Below are 26,693 nucleotides of genomic sequence, written 5' to 3' on the forward strand. Positions count from 1 at the left end.
GAATGCAAGTTGAATAATCTTATATTTTTGTTTCTAAAAATATATTTAGCATTTGAAACTGATTGGCACTCTCTCCTTTCAATGTAATAGGCAAGTTGATTACAGGATCGTGCATTGATCATGAAATACTGAGAATTTAAGGTGGGTATCGACTGTCAACTATAAAGAATAAAGACTTTTTGGTACGAGACTTGGAAGAATAGAAATAAACTGATATGTGCATTGTGCCCATGAACAATACAAAATTGTTAACTTGATGCATTTTCCCTTTTACACTGTACAATGGTTTTAAACCAAGATGAAACCTCGGAATTTAGGTGATATAGTAACACCAGTAATAACTAACCAAATTAATGCTAGGAAATATAGATTTTCAAGTACTGAAACTCCATTTCCGACTACTGAATTACTGCATATATATGGAGGCAATAGCATAGTGATGGTCCTCTTTAGTTTGGCTGCACTGCATTTATGTGGAGGCAATAGCATTCTGATAATCCTCTTCAGTATGGCTGCATGTAATCCAACACCTGCTTTGCAAGAAAGCTCAGCTCAGATTGCCTCACTTGTGAATCTAGAGCTGAGCTGAACAGGTTCATTGAACAGATAAATGATGCACATTTTTCTCCAAAGAGTTTTTTCAGATCCTCTTGTATATTAGACTTGAAAGCCACACCACAATTTTCTTTTGCATTTCCAGAGTAAAGAAGCAGAAACTCTGAACATTTTAACCTGAAAAAGGAAAAAGAAACGAGGCAAACATTTTATTGGTGATAAAGATGTTAGTCTCAATGGAATGTGTCTGGGCTATGGAGTATGGACAGACCTTACATGGTCATCCCTGTCTGAATCTTTAACAATATCCGCGATTTTATTTAGCCCATATTGTTCCTTAAAATCCTAGCAAGAGAACAGTAAGAGATCTAAGAGCGATACAGACAGAAATGTTCAGCATTGTGCATGGAAGCTGCTGAAAGATGTTTCCCTTTGGTAAGAAGATTGAAGAAAGAACATAAGAAGGGTTTTCCACTTCCCAGAGGCAGATCTTACCATTTGATTTTCGGAACAATCCACCAGCAATGCTAAAAGAGTGTCCAAACATGCTCTTTGCTCAAGGATACCCCGAGTCATCAGTATGTCCAGAACCACCTGACAATAATAAGCACAATTAATGCAGTATCCGCTATCCAGATAGAATGAGCACCAGAGCTAGCAACCAAATCGCATAACCCTGGTGTGCAAGGAATCCAAAACCAGTTCTAGCATTGCATCTCCTGGTTATGGCAAGAACATGACTTCTCTTCGTAGCGGCACATGAACTAATCCCTACCCAAGTAACAGCAAACTAGCTCGGTATTTCGCCTCAAGGAACTATAACTCAGTAAACTTGAAGTGAACGTCTTGTGCCTGAAGTACTTCCCTATGGGCCAGGACTACGGGATCCTTGTGGTCCAGACTTAGGCACTAGAAACCGTGGGACATGGACCTGATGTGTTCGACCCACATACGGAGAACTTGTCCCACTGTTCATCTCCAACTCACACCAACTGTAGCTCCAGTACTCCATGTACTGCGAACATTCCTACGACACTATGCGATAAGAATTTCCCAACTAACAGGCAGGACAGACCTGATGAATGAGCACTGCCACTGGGCAATGCAATGTCTGAACAACTCTTAATGAACAATGAATCAATGATGCAATACAGTACTTGCCAAGATGGACGCAAGATGCACGATCGTGAGGCCGGCCCCTACGTACCTTGACGGCGTTGTAGCGGTGCGCCGCGGCGGCGCAGGGCTGGCAGAGGAGGCAGCAGCCTTGGAGCACCCTGAGCGCGAGCACGACCTCGGAGTCCGTGGCGGGGTTCCTGAGCCTGGCGGCGGCGGGCTCCATGCCCAGCACCTGCGCCACCGTGACCACCGCGTCGCCGCCGCTCGCCTTGCGCAGGCTGTGCTCGAACAGCACCGGGACCACTGCGCGCAGCACACGTGCTCAGGTCAGTTCCGCTCGCACGCAGGCGTGGCCGACGATTGGTCCGGCAGAGAAAGGAAGGCAGAGTCGAGACGAGAGGAGCATCCGTGACGAGCTGATGACAAGACAATTATTTAGACCTTGGAGGTCGCGGATGGCCTGGGAGTCGCGGAAGAGGCCGAGGTCGGCGTCGGCGGAGCGGAGGGCGCGGAGGAGCGCGCGGAGGCCTCGCAGGCGCAGGAAGGAGAGCCCCGCGGCCGCGTCGCGGAGGCCGCACCGCAGCGACAGCGCCAGGTCGCGGTACATGCGCCGCCGCTCGGACGCCGTCGGCCGCCGCGCCCCCGCCTCCGCCCCCGGCATCTCGCGCGGCCCCAAGCCGTGGCCACCGCCGCGGGTCACTCACTACTGGCTTCTCCTCCGCGTCCGCGAGGCGCGGCGCCAGTCTCGTTAAATTCTCGCGGCGTCTGCGGCGCGGCAGGGGCTCGCGCCTCGGCTGGGCTGGGTTCGATGCGGGGCGGGACGATCCCGTGTCGCGGTCGTGGGCGCGCGCGTGCTTGCGCTTTGCTTCTCCTGGTGTGGGGTCGGATGGCCCGTCTAATCGTCGGGGATCCCCGGGTCCCACCTCCGCACCGCACGGTCGCTGCGGTAGTCTGCAATTCTGAAGTCTGAAGTGATCAAGTGAACACACATGGCATGGGTTTTACAACCAAACCGACAGCTTAAGTCTGAACACACGGTTCACGTGAGAGTGAGACTGACGCATTGTCTTGGGTTTTAGCTCTGGTTTAGATACAAAATTCAAAATTTCAAAACTATCTTAGGACATATGGATGTAGTATTAAATCTAGACAAATAAAAAACTAATTACATGGTTTGCTTGTAAATTACGAGCCGAATATAATGAGCCAAATTAGACAATAAATTGCTACAGTAAGTATGTGCTACAGATTAATTAATCTTAATATATTTGTCTCGTAGTTTACAGACGAGTTCTGTAATTAGTTTTGCGATTAGTCTATATTTAATACTTCAAATGTGCAAAGATTTCATTTCAAAAACTTTACATGGAGCATCTAAACAAGGCCAGATGCAAAAATTTTACCCCGTAAATATCACATCGGATATGTCGGCACATATTTGAAGTTTTAAACATGAACTAATTACAAAATAGATTATAGATTCCATCTGTAAACTACGAGATGAATCTAATGAACCTAATTAATCCATCATTAGAGAATGTGTTACTGTAGCAATTTAGTGCCTAATTAGACTCATTAGATTCGTCTTGTAATTTACAAGCAAATTATGCAAATAGTTTTTTATTTCGTCTAAATTTAATACTACATGCATTTGCCGTACACATTCGATGTGATAGTTTTGAAATTTTGAATTTTGCATCTAAACAAGATCTCGGTAAACTAATGCATCTCACTGACACCATTGGCATTCACCCTGTTTGGCTGGCTAATTCAATGTAGCAGATGATTTTGAGAGAGAATATATAATGTAGCGGATGTACTGTAGCAGATGATTACTATAGTGGATGATTATTGTACATGCTCACCGACCTACGGGAAGGCATAACATGAGGGTACTGTAGCTACAGTGTTGCTGTAGCTCCAAGCCGACCACGGTGATTATACCCCGAGCTCCCGTCGCAAGATTGTAGAAGCTCCTGTTGGCCCTGAGCAAAGCTCACTAGCCAGCGTACGTAGAGATTGTCCTCTCTACAAACTGTTGAACCAGCTAGGCGTAGGTCCGTAGCCGCGTCCGCGTAGGCGAGGCGCCTTTACGCACCGCTGTACGTCACGTGTTCGGTATTCCGTTCCGCGTCTTCCGTCCTCAGCGCACCCGCGCGGCGCGTGCTTTCAAAGCGGCGTGCCGCGCCGGACCTTCGCCTGTCGGTGCACTCGTCTGGAGCAAGCTCTCAACTACCCGCGCCGTCTGCAGCTACCGCTACGGCGCTACTCTGTAGAGTCTGTAGCTGCAGTCCTGCAGACGACTGTAGACGGCACGAGCACGTACGAGCAGTAGGCCTTTTGTTTCCATCAGTTTTTCTTGCTTCTATCACATCAAAAAGAATCTTATTATTTAAGAATATTAAATAAAATTTATTTATAAAATCTTTTTAACAGATGTGTGCTAATTTGCGAGAAGAATCTAATGAGCCTAATTAATCTATAATTTGCTACAGTGGTGCTACATTAACCATCCGCTAATTATATATTAATATACTTTATTAGATTCGTCTCGCAATTTAACCCCAAAATTCTGCAGTTAGTTTTGTAATAAAAAACGTACGGTCCAGTCCACTCCGCATTTAGCCCCAGGGTTGAGTGTGCCGATAGCTGTGTCTCGAGCGCTCGACCTGTGTCCGGTCCATGGCGAACGTACGCGCGCACCGGTGCAGCAGCGTGCTGCTTCAGTTCTTCAGTCGCAGAATGCGGAGTGGCTCGGGGGCGTGGACCTTGGAGCATGGCAACATTTTTCTCTGTGTTTTTTTCTGGATAAAAGCTCTTAGGCAAACTTTGTTGATGAAAAATAGTTACATCACTAGATAAGAACTGGGCAATAAAACTCGGGGGATCATCATCATAGATACAATTCCTCTAGTAATCATAGCTTGCCTAGCTAGCTCATGTACCACTTGATTTACTTCCCTACATAAGTGCTCAATGAAGATCTTCTCGAACCCACTCCAAGCTGTAGTATATTCATCACATATTGCGGCAACTGAATTCACAGTAAAGTCTTCATTCTTCATAATTTCAACAACTTCCATATAGTCAGTTTGGATAATCAACTGGTTATCTCCAATATATTGAGCAAGCATCACTGCATCAGGCCCTCCTTGAGAGCAAACGCTTTCGCCATCGGCAAATCCACTAGGTATGAGATAAATGTATTTGATGCTGCAACCATGCCTCCCGAACTATCTCTAATAACATGTACTGTCACAACCCCTATTCTCATCATAGGGCGCATCTATGTTCATCATCAGATAACCCTCGGCAGGTTTTCTCCATCCTTATCTTGGCTTGGCATCTTTCTTCACTGCCATCTTGTAATTCTTGGTTAAGGACACAATAGATAAACCTGATCTCGATGGTGGTTGCACAGATTATTCTTCATGAGTTGGTTTTCTCTCTTCTATTTAGTGAGTCAACTTTTTCTTTCTTTTTGTTTTGAGAGGGAACTTTTTCGTTCTTGTATCCGTTGATGAAGAGGAGAATGGCAGCTGCCAAAGCCCAAGAGGCAGCGTGGTCAGCGTCAGTCTCTCTTTGTTCTTTTTTTAATTTTGAGAAACCGACGACTGGTCAGCCCTCGTTTAGATGCATCTCGTAAATTTTTTAAAAGAGAATCTTTTCACATTTAAAGTATTAAATATAGACTAATCATAAAATTAATTACAGATTTAGTCCATAAATTGCGAGACGAATCTAATGAGCTAATTAATTCGTCATTAGCATATGTTACTGTAGCAATTACTGTAGTAATTTAATGCCTAATCATGGTCTAATTAGACTCATTAGATTCTTCTCATAACTTACAAGCAAACTATATAATTAGTTTTTTTATTTTATCTAAATTTAATATTTCATACATATAAAATTCTCATTCGATGTGATAGTTTTGGAATTTTGAATTCTGCATCTTGTTAAACAAGGGGTCAGTCGGGCCAGGCTATTTCGCATGGTCCACAACAACAGTGTGGGCGTTTCAAAAAAATTTCACCAGCTTGCTTGGGAATCAGCCCACTCGCTGACTCGCATTCAGCCCAAAGCCTAAAAAAAATTGGTATACTGTTCGGCCTTCTCCAAATAGGCCCAGCACACGGTGTTCCCATCACCGCCGAGCAATCGAGAAAGCTCGCTGCCCCTCCGGCCTCCGCCACCCGCTCGCGGCATGCCGGGGGAGAAGCAAAGCAAAGCGAGCGCCGCCTGTAATCGAGAGAGATCGAGTGAGAAGCGCAAGAGCAGAGGCATCGCGTGCGCGCGGCGATGGAGAGGGACGTCGTGGTCTCCGACCCAGCGGCCGCCGGGTCCTCGTCCTCGCCGTCCGCCTCCTCCTTCGCCGATACCAGGGTCATCTGTCGCGTGTGAGCCTCGCCTCCCCCATACGCAGATACGCTTCCTCCTTTCCTGCTGCCGTGAAGCGTCGGGGTCCACGGCGGCTGGTGGCAACTGCCTGCGAGTGCTAACGCGTGCCTTTGTGTGTCGCTCGCTTGCAGGTGCCAGAAGCAGTTCGCGCAGTACACCTGCCCCCGCTGCAACTCCCGGTACTGCTCGCTCCCGTGCTACAAGGTGCGGCCTCCTTTTGGTTCTCGTCTGATCTGCTTCGCGTCCTCGCTGGGATTGTAGGATAGCGTTCTGATTTCTCTCTCGTGATGCTTGTGTACCCGGGTTGCCTTCTGCTGACGCCGCCACAATGTGTTCGTCGAATTGCCACAGTGATTTTGAAAGCTTCTAGACAAGACAGGCTCTGACAGATAATTATCAATGACATACACTACAATTTCCTTGTGATTCACGCTACCTGCAGGGGAATTATTAGCTTTGCCGTCAGGGTTGGAGCCAGCAGTCGAAGTATGTCACAGTGTTGTCAGCTCCACACATTAGCAGTGCAAAACAGTGATTCCTCATTGATTTTGCACAAAATCATCAATGTCAGCTGACATCAATGAATATGTGTAGCTCCGCCCCTGTTTGCCATATCTATTTGGTGCTCTACTAGACCAATGGCCACAACGAATCCCGATTCCACTGTTTAATGAAAATCATGGTAGAAGGCTAGAAGCTGAAACGCTGCTTTGCTGTGCTGGAATTTAATAATATGAATTTACTAGATTGAAGGACTAAAAGACCAATCCAAAAGTGTTAAAAGAAGTTTATACATCATAGTTTCCAATTTCTGTGTTCCCTTAGTGAATCTCTACTCGTATCCTACAGTTGGGTTATTTTGGTGCGTTAGAACACAATCTTTGGATCAGCTAACATCTCAAGTGACATCAAGTTGTAAAAGCTCATCGGAGGTCTAATTGCGGGCCTGACTGGATCAATATGTCTGTTTGAGATTTCCAATCAGTTTTTGAAAGAAAATATTTGTTTGTTCATGCAAAACAAGCTTCCAATTTATGCAACTGCTTGTGCTGGGTTCTAATGTACTGTTCGAAACCAAGAGACTGAGACATGCTTTTTGTTCATTGAAGCTGTCAAGTTTGTGTGCCTTCTTTTCAATGCTCGCATATGGGAAGGAATATTGGTGTTTGCAGTGATTGGAGCTAATTTTGCACTGCAGAGCCTTCTTTTCTTGACTTCCAATAATTTTATCAGTTCTTGTGTCACAGGCGCATAGCCTTCAATGCACTGAATCCTTCATGCGTGAGAATGTTATGGATGAGCTTAAGCAGATGCAACCTGAAGATGAATCAAAGAAAAAGATGCTAGATATCCTTAAGCGGCTCCACTTGGAAGAAGAGATGGAGTCCGATGGTGAAGATGGTATGTTTTGTGTGCTATGTGCGTATGCCATTGTTCTGTCTTCTTTTTCTATATAAAAATAAAATACTAGAGGTTCACATAATTGTAGCCTTTTCTATGTGCCTCTGCGTATGGCGTTGTTCTATCTTCTTCTATATACAAAATACTAGAGGTTTGCATCATTGCAACCTTTTCTATTACAATCACTGCTAAGGAGGATACTAAAACTTTGAATTTCTCCATGCACAGTATGCTGCAATCATGGTTTGTACATCAGTTTACCTGGTTATAGCTTGTTATTAAGTTACAATGACTTGTCTGTTCTGAATTTATTTCCTGTTGGTAATTATGGACAGATCATTTGTCATCTTGTACATTGTTGGTCGTGCATATTGCTATCTTAAACCAGTGAGATTTATTTTGCCATGTTAAACTTTTGTGTCCTGCAGAGTCAATGTTATCGGAGGAGCTTATTCAAAAAGTCATGTCTGGTATGTTATGTTTAGTACTTTTCGTGCTGTTCTAAATGTGAAAACACAGTAGGCTCTCCTAGTAATATAGTAGGTTCTTTAGTATTTGTGAAACTGTTGGTGTTCTTTAAAGTTTAAACAATCTTACCTTGTTCTTAGTCATTGTAATGAATTTTAGTTGCAAATTCAACATTAACCTGTTGAATTTTCCTTGATAATTAATTAGGTTCGAATGATGGTGTTTGGTGGTAACTTAGTTATTTGTTCTGATATTTCCTTCTGTCCATTGGTTTCATGATTTATGTTTCTAGAATGCAGTATAGCAGTATCCATGTTATGTTCATTTTACTCATTTTTCCATCCACATATTTGGTGATACTTATGCCCTTATCATTTTAGGCTGCAATGTGTGTTAGAAGCATTAAATGTTGCTATGTACGCCAAGTTTTTTTTATGGGTCTCTTATTGGGCAAGTACTTCTCTTTTCTTTCTACCATACAGGGGAAGAAATAAAGATCGAAGATCTCTCTGATGATGAAGTCAAACGATTTCGACAAGCTCTGGCCTCAGGTGAACTCAGCAAGATGATTGAACCATGGACACCATGGTGGAAAAAGCCGTCTGCTAGAATGATAACCCTTAGCCCTGATGGAAGCCAGCTTGTCAGACAAGTGAGGGAAGAAGACACTGCCACATCAGGTCCGATGACTGACCAAGAGCCTAGCATCAATGAAATCCCAGAAGGGCCAGAAGCTCCTCTCCCAGCGCTGAAACAGCTAACAAGGGCAGAGCCATCGCCTCTGCTTGCCGTTCACTTGGTCGACATTTTGTACAGTTACTGCTTCACACTTCGGCTCTACAACGGTGATTGGCACTCTGATCCATTGGGTGCTTGCACTGTTGCCCTGTCAATGTCTAAAGTCATGGGGGAGGACGCTAAGCCTGAGACAGTACCTGAAGCACTGAGGGCTTGCATAGAGGAGACATGCTCACCTGCTTACAGGCACACGGGGGGTTTCAGGTTTGCTATCGGGCTTCTGGATGATATCGTCTCCATTCTGTCCTTGGGACACAACGTGCTTGTCTGCGCGCTAAGTGACTTCCATCGACTCATTGAAGCTGGTAAGAGCATGCTCAAGGCGGAGAAAGTGGGCAAGATGGAGAGCACGCAGAGCTCTTCGAAGCTTCGTGGTGCAGCTAGGAAGCTATTCTTCATGACTTGTTGGGTCCATGAGCAGCCGGAAGAGGCTTGGCCGTCTTTAGCTCGCATCGTCGAAGTACAGAAAGTATCTCTCGAGGAGTTGGGCACTAGGAATCGGAAGGCCGAAATAAAGAGCAAGCAGCAACCCAAGGTTCTTATCGAGGAGCTGTAGGCATGTGGATTTACTGCTAGATTGCAACGCTGTGTACCCTTCGTATCTCGCAGGCTGAATCCATCCAACGAGTTCCCCTTGTAATGCGGTGGTTTGTGCATACACTCTAATTTTGTTGAAGGAATTTGTATACATATCTGACATCCTGTTTAAAGTGATCCTAACCAATGCATTAAGTTTTCTTTTGTTCGCAATGATGCTTGTTCCTGTGTAAAGATGCGGGCTGAGCTTAATCCCAGTGTTGGAGATGCTCCTTGTTGACATCCAAAATTGGCAAATACCGAGTTTGCTGGTCAATTTGGGCGAACCGGTCAGACCGGTCCTATAAACCGGTCAGACCGGTTTGGGTAACATTGTCAAAATGTCAATTGGATTGTACCATTGCGTTGATCTCGTTGAGACGATCGAAATGCATATATAGATCGTCCAATTCGGAGTCCGGATGAGAGAGTTGCCTCCCGGAAGACCTGCACCCCGGTCTGACGGTCAGACCGGTCTGAAACAGCCAATCCGAGTTAGGAGTTGTATTTTGACACGAGATTTATTAGGGTTACAACTCCTAACGGGTACAGACCTCCCCACCCTATATATATGAAGGGTCACGGCCGATTGAGGTAACCCCAATCGAATTAACAAATTTATCCTTTACTTTTTCATCTCCAAACCCTAGCTTTTCCAACCCCTTGCTGTTCTTCGCTCGTCTCTACGGCGTTCAAGGGCGTTCTGGGTGGCCTGCCGACTCCAGGACAACCCTAGATCTGCGAGCTCCGACGGGGTCCCTCCCGAGCTCGTGGTTTTAGGTTTTCGCGGCGTCTCTATCTCAAGCGGTCTGACCGGCTTGCGCAGGACTTCGCTAGTGGGGATCGTTTGCGATCCGCGCGTGCTTGTGCTTTTGTGTGTTGACCAGAATTGCGTCAACATATTTTGGCGACTCCGCTGGGTAGAAGAAATCTTTATCGGCAGCCATGGTCGATGATATTATAGATGCATCTGAGATCGACCCCGAGGACATCATCGATGTTGAGTACGACGACATACCTGAGGAGCGCTGCAAGCAATTCGAGACCCAGCTCAGGATGGAGCAAGAAGAGGCCACGAGGAGATTGCTTGCATGTTACAAGAGGACTCGGCAAGGCGTGATCAAGAAGGAAGAATTCATCATGCCGACGTTCCCATCTACAGCGACAAGCGAAGTAAGCACTCCGTCTCCTGATTTGGTTGAACAATTCCTGTCCATCATAGGAGATAGGATTGTTGATTCATGCGACCGTACAAATGATCTATTGCGCAATCTTGTCGATCAAGTGCGAGGTTTGGGTGAGGAAGAAGTCTTGGATCATAGTCATTCTATTGAAACCCTTAACCCTAGTTCATCGGCAGCATCTGCATTTATATCACAACCATTAAATAGTATGCCGCCGAACTATTTTGCTGGACAGTCACCGCCACCACATTCAGCCCTGCCAAACATGGCCGAACCGGTCAGACCGGTCCTACTGACCGGTCAGACCGGTGTGACGGTGGCCAGCCCGACTGTAGCGAAAATGGCCTCTCATGCCATATTTCAATATAATGTTTTGGCGATTGATGACACACACAACACTTGGACTAATATATGTGTTACGATGATCATTATCAGGCTTATAGGTCCAAGGGATGAAAAGATACAAAACCCTAAAAAAATCAGGTCGAAAGGACCAAGACAGAGGTAATTTGCACTCACCGGTTAAACCGACGTGAGGCAAATTACACTCACCGGTGCAATGGGCTCAGTAGAGACCAAGTCAACAGAGTGCACCGGATGAAACCGACGATGGGAAAAGATGTATCATCGGTGCAACAGGTCCAGAAGCTAAGGCTAGGGTTCAGCACCGGTTAGACCGGCGATGCTCAAATTGAGCGTCGGTGCAGTTGTCCAGATACTCCATTTTTCGGGAGTTTCTGAGCTTGCACTCACCGGTTAAACCGATGATGATTTCAAGAGCGTCGGTACAATTGATCAAGTAGCCGTTGGAGCAGTAACGGCTAGTAGATGGGAAAAAGCATTCACCGGTTGAACCGGTGATGACAAAACTGGAGCGTCGGATCAACCGGCATTCAGGAATTCTGTCAGCCTTTCCCAACGGCTCTTTTGGGGTGTGTGGGCTATATATATACCCCCCAAGGCCGGTTGCTGCATATGGTTGGACGCCAAAAAGGTTGAAGGAAGTGTTGCCCAAGCAAATCATCATCTCCAACCATCCTAGCAAATCTTAGTGTCATATCTAACTTGTGAGAAGCTTTGAGAGAGTGCTTTGTGCACTTGTATAGGCTTAGTTCTTGAGAGAGCTAGCTTAAGAGAAGTGTTGCCGAGGCAAGCAAAGCATTCCCGTCGACGACCCTCCGACTTGGTGTGGAGCGGTGTCGACACTTTGTACGGGGGAAGAGGAGACCCCCTCCTTGGTGGAGAAGCTCCGTAGTGGATTTCGGCCAGGTGACCGAGAGAGACGGTGGCGGTGCACGAGACTCGGTGTCTTGTGGGCACTTGCCTTTGCTTGCCAGTGCGCCTTGGTGGCCTAGTACAAGACGGTGATCGGAAGAGCCTCGGTGTCCCGTGGACGTAGGTGTTTGAGCCGAACCACGTTACATGACCGTGTCTACTCATGAGTTTGCATCCCTCTTGCCCTTACCTCTTTACTTACCGTATTACATTTCCGCATTTACTCTATCTTGCGTGCCTTCACTTTCCTAGTTAGTTTGATTGGGATTGGCTATAGGTTGCAAGTCTTTTGGGGTAAGTAGAGAGTAGTATAGATAAACCTTAGTCATAACTAGTATGTGTAGGACGTGTTAGGTTTATCTTATGCAAGTAGTTTGAGCCATAGGTTAGAAAGCGAATTAGCAACCCTATTCACCCCCTCCCCCTCTAAGGTTGGACACCCCGGTGATCCTTACAATTGGTATCAGAGCCTGGTCTCACACCTATTACGAGGGTTAGCCAATTCCATTGGTAAATTTGTGAGAAAGCTCGTAGGAGACCCGTCGACTTCACCGTCGAGTGAGTATCATGTCCGGGGAAGGGATGAGTACCGATAGGGCTCCATTTTTCGATGGCACGGGTTTTCCTCGATGGAAAGTGCTTATGAAGCACATCTCCAAGCCCGTGGGCTTGATGTTTGGCATGTAACCGAATTAGGCAAGAAAAATGAGACTAAGGCCGAGAGACAATATGATGACATTGCTAAATCAATTCTATTGTCCTCGTTATGTGATAGTGTTTTTAATCGTGTTTTTGCTAATGAAAATGCTCATAAGCTATGGAAGCAAATTGTCGAGAATCATGAGGGCACAAAGGATGTTGTCAATCAAAAATATCATATTCTCGGCGAGGAGCTTAGTAGCTTTATGTAACTTCCCAATGAAAATGCTCATGACATGTATTCACAATTAAATACACTTGTTAATGAAATCAATGCCTTAGGTCTCAATCAACTTAAAGATGAAGAAATCAACCGCAAGATTCTCCGAAGCCTTCGCAAGTCCGACTACGACATCATCAACACACTCTTGCAAAAGGAAGACTTGGTCAAGCTTACACCCAACCAAGTCATCAATCAAATTATTGCTCATGAGTATAGTATGGGAATGACAAAGAAGGAGCAAGAGTCCACCTCTTCTTCAAGCCGCAAAAGTCTTGCCGCCAAGCATTCATGCAAATATCAACCAAGGCAACAAGACTCATCAAGCTCAAGTGAAGAAGAAGAAGATGAGAGTGATGATGAATCAAGTTCAAGCGATGAAGAATATCCAAGGGCCGTGCTATACCATCACCGCAAGATTGCCGAGCATGTACATGAGCTCTTTGAGCTTGGGTACAAAACTCTCATTAGAGGGAGTGCGGTTGGGATGGAGAAGATGGCGAAGAAAAAGAATAAATCAAGATCTCAAGCTCTCTCCGCCATCTACAAGCCCAAGAAAAGTGGTGAAAGCTCAAGTCACAAGAAAAATTGTAAGAGCTCCACCTCCCATCGCCCTCGGAGATCATCACCACCTCCCATGTGTCTCATGGTACAAGGTAATAACGATGTAAGTGATGACTCCTCCTCCAATGATGAATCCGATGTTGAAACTGATGAAATTAGTGAGATGATGACACTTCTCCATAATAAACAAGAACATCTCACTAAACAAAATAAAGAAATCAAAGCTCTTAAGGCAAAAGAAAAACTTCATGCCTCATTTGTCTCAAGATATGAGAACTTGCTAAACAAATACAATTTATTAGACAATGAGCATGAAGAGCTTAAAATGAAATATAAGAGTCTTGAATCTAAAAGTGAATCATCATCAGATAAATCATTTTCTTGCAATATTCCTTGTGCTATGCCCATTGTCAAGGTAGATGCGTCTACCTCTTGTGATCTAACCCCTTGCAATGAGGATGTGGTTGTAGAAACATGTGATGATATCATTGCCAAGGAGAATGATGAGCTCAAGCAAGAGGTAGAAAAGGCTATATACGGACTTGAGGTGGCTCAAAGGAAAGTACACTCAAGAGTAAGCCCAACCTTCTCATGATAACACCTCCGCGGGCGTGAAGAAGCTTGAGAAGGGAAAACCCGTGACTTGCTTCAAGTGTTGCAAAGAAGGCCACAAGTCCTACCAATGCAAGGAGAAAGAGGGCAAAGCAAAGGGTAAAGAAAATGGCAAGCCCAAGAACTTGAACAAGAGCAAGAAAGGACACAAGAAGGCTAAAGAGATCAAGAAAAACACATCTCCAAACTTGAAGGCGTCATACATGTACACCAATCCCACCCACAAGAACAAGCAAAAGAGCAACCACTACATACTTGAAAAGGAGAAGAATGACAAGGTGGTAGCTCATGTCATGGGATGGAGAACATATGGATGGAACCGGCCTATTTGGTGCCAAGGATATTATTCATACCATGGATGGCTCTCAAAAGGTTTGGATCCCTAAAACTTAGGTGCCAAACAAGCACTACGGGGAATTTGGAGGTTTGACAAGGTTTGGGATGCATGAGTAGGGATGCATCATGCAAAGTTGAACTAAAGCCAAGTTATGGATTAAAGATTAGTGACCTAAATTCCCCTCCCCTACATATGAGGTAATGAGCAAGGTAAAAGGATGATCTCAATTCATTTGATATCCTTCATGCATCATTGTAGCTCAATGCCTCTCTAGGATTGCATGATCTTATCTTTACTATTGATATCTTTCATTTGATATGCCTTCCTAGAAATTTCACATGGTAGGTTATCCATGCCTTATTCATATCTTGTTGTAAACTACATGAGCTTATTTGATTCTCTCACATGGCATATGTCTTTCATAACATATCTTGCAATTTGATATCTCTCATATTCATGGTAAAAATGCTTTTGATATCAATTGCTTGCTTATGATGCCTTGATTAGCAAGTTATGAAGTTAAATCCCCGTTATGTGAATTACAAGTGCATACATTTGTTTAAAGTGATTCAAACACTAATGCACACATTTAGGGGGAACTAACTCTATAACTTACGTTTGTGTGACTAATATGCTTTACAAGTGCTATTTGTTGTAGTCACCTAGAGCTATCTCCATGAGTTCAAATTTCTTTTGAACACTACCCTTACAAGTCACAATTGTCATCACAATTGGTGTTAAGATGAGAAGTGCCACAAGCTTTGAAAAAGGGGGGAGCTTGTTCAAACAAAGGAAAATATGCCAAATTTAGTGGGTGTAACACTCTATCACTAGTAAATTCCTTTTGCTACTAATGCTCCTTGCTATTAGTGGTTATGAAGTTTTTAGGTGTTTGATGACAAAGGGGGAGAAATGTACCCTAAAAGCAAGCAAATAGTTTGGAGTAAATGATGCCATTAACAAGGGGGAGGAATGGAAAATGCAATGCAAAAAGATGCATGGTGATAGGGGGAGGTACTTAGTCAATATGGGGGGAGAAGTGCAATTTGATGATCCCATGGACTAAGGTACAAAAATTTTCATTGCTCATATGGTTCAAACCACACAATTGTCTTACATTGGCCACAAGCCATTGTTTCACAATTGCTATCAAGCCGGATGCATTTCGTCCTATGGACTAATCAAATGCCGGCGGCTTTTAAAATGAACATTGAAATGTCATCCGAGCAAGCTAAGTAGTTTCTAACTTTTCAATTTGGTACCAATTTTTTATTCTTGCAATTCATCTTGCTTGCTTTGGTTGTGTTGTCATCAATCACCAAAAAGGGGGAGATTGTAGCGAAAATTGCCTCTCATGCCTTATTTCAATATAATGTTTTGGCGATTGATGACACACACAACACTTGGACTAATATATGTGTTAAGATGATCATTATCAGGCTTATAGCTACAAGGGATGAAAAGATACAAAACTCCGAAGAAATCAGGTCGAAAGGACCAAGACAGAGGTAATTTGCACTCACCGGTTAAACCGACGTGAGGCAAATTACACTCACCGGTGCAATGGGCTCAGTAGAGACCAAGTCAACAGAGTGCACCAGATGAACCGACGATGGAAAAGATGTATCATCAGTGCAACGGATCCAGAAGCTAAGGCTCGGGTTCAGCACCGGTTAGACCGGCGATGCTCAAATTGAACATCGGTGCAGTTGTCCAGAGACTCCATTTTTCGGGGGTTTCTGAGCTTGCCTCACCGGCCGGTTAAACCGACGATGATTTCAAGAGCGTCGGTACAATTGATCAAGTAGCCGTTGGTGTGGAGCGGTAGTTTTAGGTTTTCGCGGCGTCTCTGCCTCAAACGGTCTGACCGATCTGAAGAACCGATCTGACCGGCTTGCGCAGGACTTCGCTGTTGAGGATCGTTTGTGATCCGCGCGTGCTAGTGATTTTGTGTGGTGACCAGAATTGCGTCAACACTCCTGTCCTGAAATCCATAGGACTTCCAAACACTGCAAATATTTCCTTTTAACTTTTTGTCTCGTCCATCATTTTGAAACCGAGAGATATTGTGGCAATTACCACGTCGTTTATTTGCAGGGCTAGATTTTCATCTTTACGGAGTAGACTCTAGAGGAGCCACGATCGCAGACGGCAGGTATGCGGCAGGTCATGACTCGTGACGAGCTTCGGACGGTTGCAATCGGCCAACTGTCGGTAGGATGTGAGATCGCAGTCGCAAAGCAGAAGCAAGCAAATGGAGTAGAACCATATATCGTGTTTCGTTACGAAATCGATTTTCGTCCAAAAGGGAGTATATTTATGAACAAATCGGCTTTCATACTTTTTTTGAAAGAAATCAGCTTATACCCTATTTAGATCTTTACCTGTAAATCCCGTAAACACAAAAAAAATATTGCATCGAATATTTTGACATATGCATGGAGTACTAAATGAAATCTATTTACAAAACTTTTTGCATGGATGGGCTGTAAATCGCGAGACGAATCTAATGAGCCCACTTAATTCATGATTAGCAACAGTGATGCTACAGTAACCATCCGCTAATTATGGATTAATTAGCGACATTAGATTCATCTCGCGATTTACAACCCATCTATGCAAAAAGTTTTGTAAATAGACTTCATTTAGTACTTCAAATTAGCAAGATTCCTTTGCAAAATTTTTACATATAAATAACTAAACAAGCCCTTAGTATATCTCTGAAATTTCATCGTCGTTCTCGGGTCAAAAAGGGGATGAAAAACCCACGCGTGTTCGCGCCGTGCAGTTGCAGTAAGGGGTGTTTAGTTGGTGAAAAATTTTAAATTTGGATACTATAGCACGTTTTATTGTTACTTGATAATTAATGTCCAATTATGAATTAATTAACATTATTAAATTTATCTCGTAAGAATCAGTTAAACTTTATAATTAATTATTTTTCCAGCTGTATTTAATACTACATATTTGTGTTCAAAAACTTGATTTGACATGCACTGTGTAAAAAAAATTTGAGAACTAAGGCAACGTTTAGTTCTCAATTTTTTCACACAATACCTGTCACATCGAATTTTTGGACACATGTATGAAATATTAAATATAGTTAAAAAATAACTAATTACATAGTCTAACTGATTCATATGAGATGAATCTAATAATGTTAATTAATATATAATTAGACATTAATTATCAAATAACAACGAAATGTGCTACAGTATTCAAACCCAAACTTTTTCACCACCTGAACACCCTGTTTGAGTAGAATGCTTGATTAGGACATATTTAGGTGTATGATTTAGAATATTAGATGATTTGTTTTAGGATTTAGGTTACATTTAGGTGTATGGCTGAAAAGTTATAGGTTTTATGTAAGATTTAGGTGTACTAATTTAGGATTTATGTAAGATTTAGGTGTAGGATTTAGGATTATATTTATCTGATTGAGATGTTTTTGTTGTCCATTTATGCAGGTAGAAAATGTCTGGGAGAGATAGAGATGTTGTATGGAAACATGGTGAAAATCTTTATCCCGGTTGACGATGCAACTATTGTCGTACGCAGAAAGGAGGAGGTGGTGCAACAAGATTGAAGCAACATTTAGTTCACCGCGGGGTGGAGGTGGTCCATTGCAGGAATATGCCACCTGATGTGCGGGACTTCTTTCAGCGTGAGTTGGATAGGGCAAAGAAGGCAACTGCTGACCGGGCCCGAGAGAGGTTGAGACGGGAGAAGGCTGCAGCGGAGGGAAACTATCCCGGTGATGAAGAAGATGAGGAGGCTCAGGTGCAGCGTGCCATGGATCTATCGAGAGCGAAAGCAGAGTTCCGACGGGGGGTTGAACAGAGAGGAGGTGCATATGAGCATGGAGGGGGTAGGGGTTCGACGAGGGGGAATGTTATGCAGAGGATGTTTCGAAGGTCCACTTCGCAGAAGGATATAGCTCGAAGGCCTGAACATGGTGTTATCATCAAGCAGTGTAAGCGAATTTCAAATTGGTTACACAATCATGGTCAGTTGAATACAATGATGAGGAACGCAATTGGTGGTGAGTTGGTCAAGTGAAATGCCACTCGATTTGGAACCAACTACATGTTCCTAGAGAGCATCTATCGGAAACGTGATCGTTTCATGCAGTGGATGACATCTACTGAGTTCCAACACAGTAAATGGGCAAATACCGAAGAAGGTAGATATACTCATGCAAATTTTTCAAGTATGGAGTGGTGGGATGCAATGAAATATATCAGCGACACGGTTCAACCAATATACAAGTTCCTTCGCTTCGCTGATCAGGACAAGAAGCCGAACATGTGCGAAGTTGTGATGGCCTACCAGACTATGAAACAAGAGTTGCAGTCTTTCTTTGGAACAAATATTTCCACACTAAAAGAGTATGTTGAGGTGGTGGACGAGAGGTTGGGTGACGTGTTCATAGGCACGTATGTGGGTCCAGGTAAGCACACATGAGTTGTCGTCTATTTTTAAACTCTATTGACATACAGCGATTCCAGGCAATCTTTTCATTACCACATTCCTGACATCAGTATGCAGCCACCGACGAGATGAGTGTACGAATGGGAAGACCTCCATTTTTATACTATGTTAGTTCAAAAATGGCAGACAACATCGGTGTGGACGGGCCAAACTTGGCAACACTACAAGGCTGAGCTGCTTAGAGTGCGAGGTATCGCTTTAATGTCCATCGCCGAATACCAAACCGCGTCCCAAATGGGGGTCTTCCCATTCCTACGTTGAACTTTCATTTCATGTGTATATGTGTATGACTCCGTATTTGTATGCACGCTTATTACTATTGTATTTGTATGCATGATTATAAATTATTGTTTAGGTAAGGTCATTTACATTAAAACATGCATAGGTAATGCCGAAATTTCCTTTTATTTCACATCGGGGATCCATTTTTTAAGCGTCGGAAAAATGCTCGAAACCACCGGTATACCGGCCAAACCGGCCGGTAAACCGGAATAATCGGCCGGTATGCCGCTAGGAACCGGACCGTCCAAGTCACCGGTATACCGGCCAAACCGGACGGTAAACCGGTCTTGCCCGGGATCTTTTGAATTTATTTGAATTTGAATTTAGATTTAACCGATTTCCACCGATTACCGGTCCAACCGGTCCGGTAAACCGGAACCAGTGGCCGGCGGTTTGGGTTAACCGGTCGGAAAAAAAAAAACTGGTAGTGACCCGTCTCCCTCCCGGTCCCGGCTCCCGCAACTGCATCTCTCGCGTCTTCTCGCCTCTCCCTACTTCCTAACCGCCACCGGCGTCCCCAATCCCGAAACCCTAGCACCGCCCAGCCCTCGCCGCCGGCGGCCATGGCCGAGACCGTCGACGACAAGGTCAGCTACTTCCAGGCCGTCACCGGCATCTCCGACCCGGACCTCTGCACGGAGATCCTCGCCGCGCACAACTGGGACCTGCAGGTCGCCGTGTCCTCCATCACCGCCAACCCCTCCTCCCCCTCCGCCTCCGCCTCCACGTCCTCGCGCGAGCAGGGCCCGTCCGCCCCGCTGGCAGATGCGGAGTTCGTCGCGCCCCCGCCGCCGATGCCGCCGGCGCCCCAGCAGCAGCAGCAGCCGGGGATCGCGTGGAAGCTGGTGACGCTCCCCTTCTACGTGGTCTCTGGAGGGGTCGGCCTCGTCGCCGGCACCTTCCGCCTCGGCGCCTGGGTCGCTGGGGGCGTGCTGTCCCGCTCCCTCTCCCTCCTCGGCCTCGCAGGGCAGGCCGGCGGCGACCGCCTGCTCGAGCTGCCGCCGTCCGCCGCCGAGGCGGCTGAATTCGTCGCGGAGTTCGAGCGCGAGTTCGGCGCCGGCCGCGGCCCGCGCTTCGTGGCCGAGGGGTTCTCCGACGCGTTGCAGCGAGCGCAGCGGGAATTCAAGCTCCTGTTCGTGTATCTCCACTCTCCTGATCACCCGGATACCCCTGCCTTCTGTGGGGGCTGCCTCTGCGCCGAGCCCGTCGCGGCCTTCATAGATGAGAACTTCGTTGCGTGGGGCGGTAGCATCAGAAGGACCGAAGGGTTCAAGATGAGTAACAGCCTGAATGCGTCGAGGTTCCCCTTTTGTGCTGTGGTCATGGCTTCTACGAACCAAAGAATCATGCTATTGCAGCAGGTATGGTGTTGACATGACTCCTATTTGTGCTCTAAATAAGTTCAAACTTTCATCTAGTTTGGATTTAGCTGCTGTGCTAGGTAGATTTTTGATTTTTTGGTTCTAATCCATCAATGATAATGAATGTATGTGTGTGAAACCATTAGATCCAGTGGACTTAGATCGGCAGTGCTTACCATTGTTGCTAGATGTTAATGTCTTGAATGGGCGTGCTGTATGCTTTAGATCTCTTAGTTTCTGAATTAGAGTATCACTGTGCTTTTGGATTCGAGGCTGTTCATAGTAAGAAAGGAGATTGTTGCTTGCTTGCTGCTAGTGATAGTGTAGTTAGATTGCTCGTAGTATCACTGTGCCTCCTGCTATATAGTGTAGTTAGATCGTTTTGAAAGTGTTTATGTTGCTTGTTGCCATAACTGAATTATGGATTTGGAGTGTTTGCAGTTTAGTTTCTTGAGCTAGATGTTATATTCCTATTTGGGATAGCAGCTGTAACAACAGTAATGCTCCCCTTTGTAGGGAACAGGAACACTTTATACTCTGTACCTTTAGCTAGGTATGCATGTGTCATCAAGTGATCTGCACAAAAAAATTATCTATGTATCGCATGTTTGGCTGTGTTTTTGTTTTGGAATGGTACTTTAAACTGGAGTTGAAATCTAAATCGGACAAGGGAATATAGTTTTCGCCCCATTTTTATCCTGCTCGATAGTGTTGCTACATTGTCTTCAAAGTGTTTATGTTGCCAATTGCCATAACTAAATTAAGGATTTGGAGTGTTCGCAGTTTGCCTACCCCAACTTGCTTGGGAAAAAAGGCTATGTTGTTGTGGAGTGTTCGCAGTTTAATTTCATGAAGCCCTGTTTAGTTCCCAAAATTTTTCATGCGCTAAAGTAACTTCGAACGTTTGACCACTAATTAGGAGTATTAAATGTGGATAACTGACAAAACCCATTCCATAACTGCCAAAAGTTGGAATTTTGTGTGATAAACTGATAATCTTATGTATTTTTGCTGCGACTGCTCAAGAGTCATGATACAAAAGCTGATCTGCTGATATTTTCTACTGTAAGAATTTGAGCAAAGCATTGCTAATGTGGTACTGACTATATGAGTTTGCATCTGATTGCAATTAATGTGTGATATATTTTCTCTAGATGACTGAATTGATATTTGAAAAAAAAACCAATCTGGTTCATGCTATTCACATGGTCCAAGCAGCTAATGCTGAATAGACTGTGCACTGCTGGTAAATAAGTCCATTAGTTTCGTTATTTGCACATTAATGAATGTCCTGTAATTTAGGGACCTGATTTCTGATTATGCATTGTTGCTTCACTATAATCCCTCCCAATTCTCTTCAATCCCCACCAAACCGAACAAGCCCTAATGGTTGATGCTACATCTGGTTAGCATTGGTGTGATTTTAATCATGGTTCTTACGGCGGTAAGGCAATGTGTGGCGAGTCACCACCGCCCAGCCGCCTAGGCGGGCTAAGGCGACGCCTAGGCGGGCTAAGGCGACGCCTTAGCCCAAAACAAGGGAAGCGCCTTGTCGCCTAGGCGATGCCATGAGAACCATCAACCATGATTTTAATCAGTGCTGCCTAAATATCTAGTTTTATGGCATATTTCAGATTCTTATGTTCCCCTTTCCTGCATTTGCAAAGTACTAATGCTAATGCCTCTGAAGCTTGAGAAGATTATAAAGCTGACATCATTTTTTCAAAAGATTGATCTCCTTACATTTCAATTGAGTGAAATAGAGCATCTACTGAGCACTAATAGTCTAATGATTGATGGAGGCAAGGCTTTCAGGCTTGAGGTCTTGCTATTGTTTAGTAATGTTTGTGTGACTGTATGGTATATATTTGGCTCGTAAAACTGCTGAATACATATGTTATACCACATCAAGTTGATCTGTATTGGGGTAGTAAAACTGTCAAAAAAAAAAGTTGAGTTGATCAGTATTGCTTATGCATGTTATACTCATCTTCCAAAGGTTGAAGGGCCTAAATCACCTGAAGAGATGATAATAATTCTTCAACGGGTTGTTGAAGAATGTGCTACATCACTCGTTGCTGCCAGGATTGAAGCTGAAGAGAGACTAAATAACCAGCGTTTACGTGAAGAGCAAGATGCTGCCTACAGAGCTGCACTTGAAGCTGACCAGGTATCCTAAGCCATACGGGAATTGTGCACATTACATTACTGACATTAGATAGTAGAAAAGTATGTTCTATATATTTTGAAGGAATGCATGGTGGGGTTGGTCAACAATGTGGGCTGGAAGGTGGTTATGTGGGTTGTCTTATTTGTATGTGAGAACATTTCAATTTTTGTCTGGTGAAGGAAATTGTACCTTCAAGTCTTATTTGTCCACTGTATACTATCCTATGATACATCAATTATGGTGCAAACTTGGGCAGAGGGTAGAAACATGATCCTGATTTTCTGCTAGTATAGGATTTTCGCCTGTTAGTTCTTGTAACACTTTCTTTTTTTTTTTGCAAATTACCAGGCCAGGGAACAGGAAAGGCTAGAAGAACTGGAAAGACGTGAAAGAGAGGCGGCAGAAGCTGAGAGAAAACGTAAAGAGGAAGAGGAAGCTCTAGCGAGGGCTGCCGAAGAAGCAGCTGAAAAGGAAGCTGCTCTTGCAAGGAGAAGGCAAGAGAAAGCCATGGCTCTTGGAGCTGAACCTGATAAAGGGCCTGGCGTTACTCGGGTATGTTTAGCATTGTTTAGTAGTAGTTTTTTTTTGACAACCTTTTTTCAGCTCTTACTCTAGGATAATATGCTCACCTTGATGTCATTCTGTTCTTGAAGCATTTTTCTGAATGGAGTGAGTGTTCCTAGCTGTAGCAGTGTATTCATGTATGCGAATTCCTGTGAAACTAATGGGTAGCATTCTGATTATGTGCAGGTTCTCATAAGATTTCCGACTGGAGAACGCAAAGAGAGGAGATTCCACAGCTCTGCCCCCATCACTTCGCTCTATGACTACGTTGATTCTTTGGATTGCTTGGAAGCAGAGAAGTACAGCCTAGTTTCGAATTTCCCACGGGTCACATACGGTCCAGAGAAGCACTCCCTGACGCTGGAAGAAGCAGGCTTGCATCCACAGGCGAGCCTGTTTATCGAGATAGAACAATGATGTTGTAAGTTCAGAAAACCAAAACTCGCAAGTATAGGTGCTCCTTTTTCCAATTTGTTCAGCAACAGTTAAGGATTTCCAGATGTATTACACCACAGGTGCATCCTTCTTTTGTACTCGGTTTATTCAATAAATTCACCTTCACCATGTATCAGTTGTTAAAAGTAGCGACTACATTCATCAGCCCTAGGTGCCATGCGAAACTGAAAGGTTTGTAGCTACAGATGATTGCTCCGCGCGGCGCCGCGCGGTCGGGTAGAGAATCGCCGCAGCGTGGCGGCATTGGATGGGCGGTGGCTGTGGAGCCGCGTCAGGAACGGCGGATCGACGGTGAGGCGCCGCACGGGGGTGACGTGATGGAACGGCACGTCGGGGGCGGAGGTCTTACGGCACCGGACGATCGGACTAGGGAATCGCGGCAGGGCGGCAGCAACGCGACCGCGGCACTGCGGAGGGAGCGCAGGAGTCGTGATGGGTAGGGATGAAAACGGTCGGGAACAGTTGAGAAAATACTACAACTATTTTTGTTTTCATATTTTTTATTCGGTTATGGGAACGGGAACGGGAACGGTAACGCCGGTCGGGGAAACGGAATCGGATATACAGGATTACGGAAACAGAATAATTCAATCGGGAATCTTACGGTAACGGTCGGGAACCGGTAATTCAAATCGGGAATATCAATGAATCGAGCATTCAAGCCAACAAATATTTTTAGCAAGGGATTAATACATATTTCTAGCCAGTAGGCAGTGGCAAAAAGGGGCATTCGAGCACGCTACAACAGCGGGCAAAAGGTTAACCAGCTAGCGGCCTAGCAGGCCTTGGCCCACAGGCCACACGTATGCCCGCGCGAGGCTGTGCTTTGCATGCGCTGAGACGCAGGCCAGCAGCGTCGCACTGAACTACAATTTAGTCCCACCTTGTCTTATAATTAATCCATGCGTGCACTGAGGAAGCTATAAAGCTGACCAAGACAGCTCAAGTCGCTTAGTATTTTCCATACGGGAAGAAAGCGGGAAAAATCGGGAATTCCCGACTGAAAAATGGTAACCGAGAATTCGGTCAGGAATCCAACCATTTTCGTTTTCACCATTTTTTCCCATATATTATCCTGATTTCGTATTTTCCTGAAAATATAGTATTTGGTCGGTTTAAATGGTATTTGCTGTCGGTCGGTACGGAATTTTTCTATTCCTACTTTCATTCCTAATGATGAGAGGCTGCCATTGCGTTGGTGATTGTACCGAGTTATACAGGATCATCATGCGGCCAGATTTGCTAGCGGCGGGACAGCGCTCGCGTGAGGGGCGACGGTCGCAGGCGTCGTCAGACGAAACGAGAAGACGAACAAAAAAAAAGTCGGGTGTACAAATTCCGGATTAGCACGCGGCCTAGATTTGCTAGCGGCAGGACAGCGCTCACGTGCGGGGGGACGGTCGCAAGGCGTGGGGCGTCGGACGAAATGAAAGGACATACGAAAGAAGTTTAGTTGATGAAAAAGTTTGGATTTTGGTACTGTAGCATGTTTCATTGTTATTTGAAAAAAAATATTTAATTAAAGATTAATTAGACTTAAAAGATTCAGCTCGTACTCCCTCCGTACCTATAAAACTTGATGTTTTGGACAAGATTTAGGTTAAACATTGGGAATATAAATCATCAATAATTTTTAAGTTGTTGAGTTTGCAAATGTGAAAATTATATAAATAGATTTGTCTTGAAAAATACTTTCATAAAAGTATATATATAGCACTTTTTCATAAATATTTTTATAATAACAAGTGGTCAAAGTTGTGTTTTGGAGACCGTGTCGTTGTCCTAAATGTCAAATTTTATGGGTACGGAGGGAGTACTAATCAGTTAGACTATGTAATTAGTTGTTTTTTCAACTGCATTTAATGCTCCATGCATATGTCCGAAGATTCGATGTGACGGATATTGTGCAAAATTTTTTGGGAACTAAACAGGGCAGTCCCTTGTTAGTACTCCCTCCAACCAAATTATTAGTAGTTTAGTTTTTTTGAATACATAAATTTTATTATGCATCTAATAATTTAGAACGGAGGAAGCTCTCAAAAACTTGACCACTTAATTTCCTAATAGTTACAGAGAATGAAAGATGGGATGATGATAATACGGGCTCCACTTGTGGTCTAATTTCTAGGATTGCTTAGATTTTTTATAGTACTAGAACTGTATTTTTCATAGGATGGAAATAAATAGTTCAACTGTTGCATGAACACATATGCCATTATTTTTTCTTGACATTTTGGCAAAGAAGTTAATTTCATTCCCTCCCTCTACAATGGAAAAACTCACTACACTATTGATGTGATGGAACAAAAAAACTAGTCAATGAACTTATGACCAACATGTGCTACCGGATGGTTTTCAGATATTACTCTTTGCCAAAAAAAGTATTTACTAAAATACATGCAAAAATCATTTTATAAAAAACTTACAAGTAAAGAGCATACTACACATGAATATTCTATGAATGATACTACCAAAACTATACCAATAGAAGATGGCAGCATATTAGAAGGGATGGACTGTAAGATTGTACTCCCTCTTGTCCCCCACAAAAAAATGTTTGTTTAGCATTCAAATTTTGTCTCACAAAGATTGTTCATTTAGATTGTAGTAAAGTCTATTTAATTAAAGAAATATCAAATATCAAGAAATAATTGTGTAGATAAGGGTTTGAAGCTAATCAAATACTTAAGTAGATGTTAATATTCTAGTTCCAATGCATTTGTATTTATTGAGAATCTAGTGAACCAAATAAAAAGTGTGGTCTTTAATCACAACTGGTATAGTTAATTAGGGTAGCATGGTCATTTTCAACTACTAATAATGTGTTAAAACAAACAGTGTTTGTGGGATGGAGAAAGTATATTTTTGTAGGGTAGCGGATCTATTTTACTCCCCTCACATACAATTTTCCACTTTATCTGTTTAACCCCTTGAGCAAAATTTAAGCTCAATTTAATCGAACAATTTCAATCTGTCCAATCTACCCACTATTGATGTTTATTTTTGTCGCATACAAATTGAATTTTATGTTCGAATTTTGTGAGTGGATAGAGAACATGATGTCTATGTTAAATAATAAATTAAAATTTATCATGGTTATTTTCATTGGTTATGAAGATTTAATACAAACATGATCATAGAGATATAATTCTGTTTA

General features: G+C 43.9%; 3 protein-coding genes across 4 annotated transcripts; 2 read left to right on the forward strand and 1 right to left on the reverse strand.

Annotated features, from left to right (window-relative positions):
- Positions 1-194: 194 nt before the first annotated feature.
- LOC120690815 lies at positions 195-2,505 on the reverse strand. Of its 2 annotated transcripts, none has more exons than XM_039973643.1 (5): positions 2,116-2,486; positions 1,763-1,977; positions 1,051-1,149; positions 827-900; positions 195-732 (listed from the first exon to the last, which is right to left on the reverse strand). In XM_039973643.1, the coding sequence occupies exons 1-5, from the start codon at positions 2,333-2,335 to the stop codon at positions 504-506; spliced, it is 837 nt and encodes a 278-aa protein (XP_039829577.1). In that variant the 5' UTR covers positions 2,336-2,486; the 3' UTR covers positions 195-503. The 2 variants fall into 2 exon arrangements, with proteins under 2 accessions (XP_039829577.1, XP_039829579.1); XM_039973645.1 differs by having other exon boundaries at positions 412-732; positions 832-900; positions 2,116-2,505.
- Positions 2,506-5,819: 3,314 nt separating this feature from the next.
- LOC120691255 (zinc finger HIT domain-containing protein 2-like) lies at positions 5,820-9,478 on the forward strand. The gene is made up of 5 exons (XM_039974288.1): positions 5,820-6,074; positions 6,207-6,279; positions 7,323-7,476; positions 7,905-7,946; positions 8,427-9,478. The coding sequence occupies exons 1-5, from the start codon at positions 5,977-5,979 to the stop codon at positions 9,296-9,298; spliced, it is 1,239 nt and encodes a 412-aa protein (XP_039830222.1). The 5' UTR covers positions 5,820-5,976; the 3' UTR covers positions 9,299-9,478.
- A 9,945-nt stretch (positions 9,479-19,423) lies between these two features.
- On the forward strand, positions 19,424-23,646 carry LOC120687213 (plant UBX domain-containing protein 10-like). The gene is made up of 4 exons (XM_039969204.1): positions 19,424-20,346; positions 22,346-22,516; positions 22,865-23,068; positions 23,267-23,646. Exons 1-4 carry the CDS (start codon positions 19,549-19,551, stop codon positions 23,495-23,497), a joined length of 1,404 nt encoding a protein of 467 aa, XP_039825138.1. The 5' UTR covers positions 19,424-19,548; the 3' UTR covers positions 23,498-23,646.
- Positions 23,647-26,693: the final 3,047 nt, after the last annotated feature.

This window comes from Panicum virgatum, chromosome 9N (assembly GCF_016808335.1).
Source record: "Panicum virgatum strain AP13 chromosome 9N, P.virgatum_v5, whole genome shotgun sequence".
Taxonomy (NCBI): Eukaryota; Viridiplantae; Streptophyta; class Magnoliopsida; order Poales; family Poaceae; genus Panicum; species Panicum virgatum.

Coding starts and splice junctions, on each gene's coding strand:
- LOC120690815 (XM_039973643.1), bottom strand. CDS start 2,335: ATGCCGGGGGCGGAGGCGGGGGCGCGGCGGCCGACGGCGTCCGAGCGG. Junction 1,978..2,115: donor GGCCATCCGCGACCTCCAAG/GTCTAAATAATT, acceptor TGCTGCGCGCAG/TGGTCCCGGTGCTGTTCGAG. Junction 1,150..1,762: donor ACCGCTACAACGCCGTCAAG/GTACGTAGGGGC, acceptor TATTATTGTCAG/GTGGTTCTGGACATACTGAT.
- LOC120691255 (XM_039974288.1), top strand. CDS start 5,977: ATGGAGAGGGACGTCGTGGTCTCCGACCCAGCGGCCGCCGGGTCCTCG. Junction 6,280..7,322: donor GCTCGCTCCCGTGCTACAAG/GTGCGGCCTCCT, acceptor CTTGTGTCACAG/GCGCATAGCCTTCAATGCAC. Junction 7,947..8,426: donor TATTCAAAAAGTCATGTCTG/GTATGTTATGTT, acceptor TCTACCATACAG/GGGAAGAAATAAAGATCGAA.
- LOC120687213 (XM_039969204.1), top strand. CDS start 19,549: ATGGCCGAGACCGTCGACGACAAGGTCAGCTACTTCCAGGCCGTCACC. Junction 20,347..22,345: donor GAATCATGCTATTGCAGCAG/GTATGGTGTTGA, acceptor CATCTTCCAAAG/GTTGAAGGGCCTAAATCACC. Junction 23,069..23,266: donor AAGGGCCTGGCGTTACTCGG/GTATGTTTAGCA, acceptor GATTATGTGCAG/GTTCTCATAAGATTTCCGAC.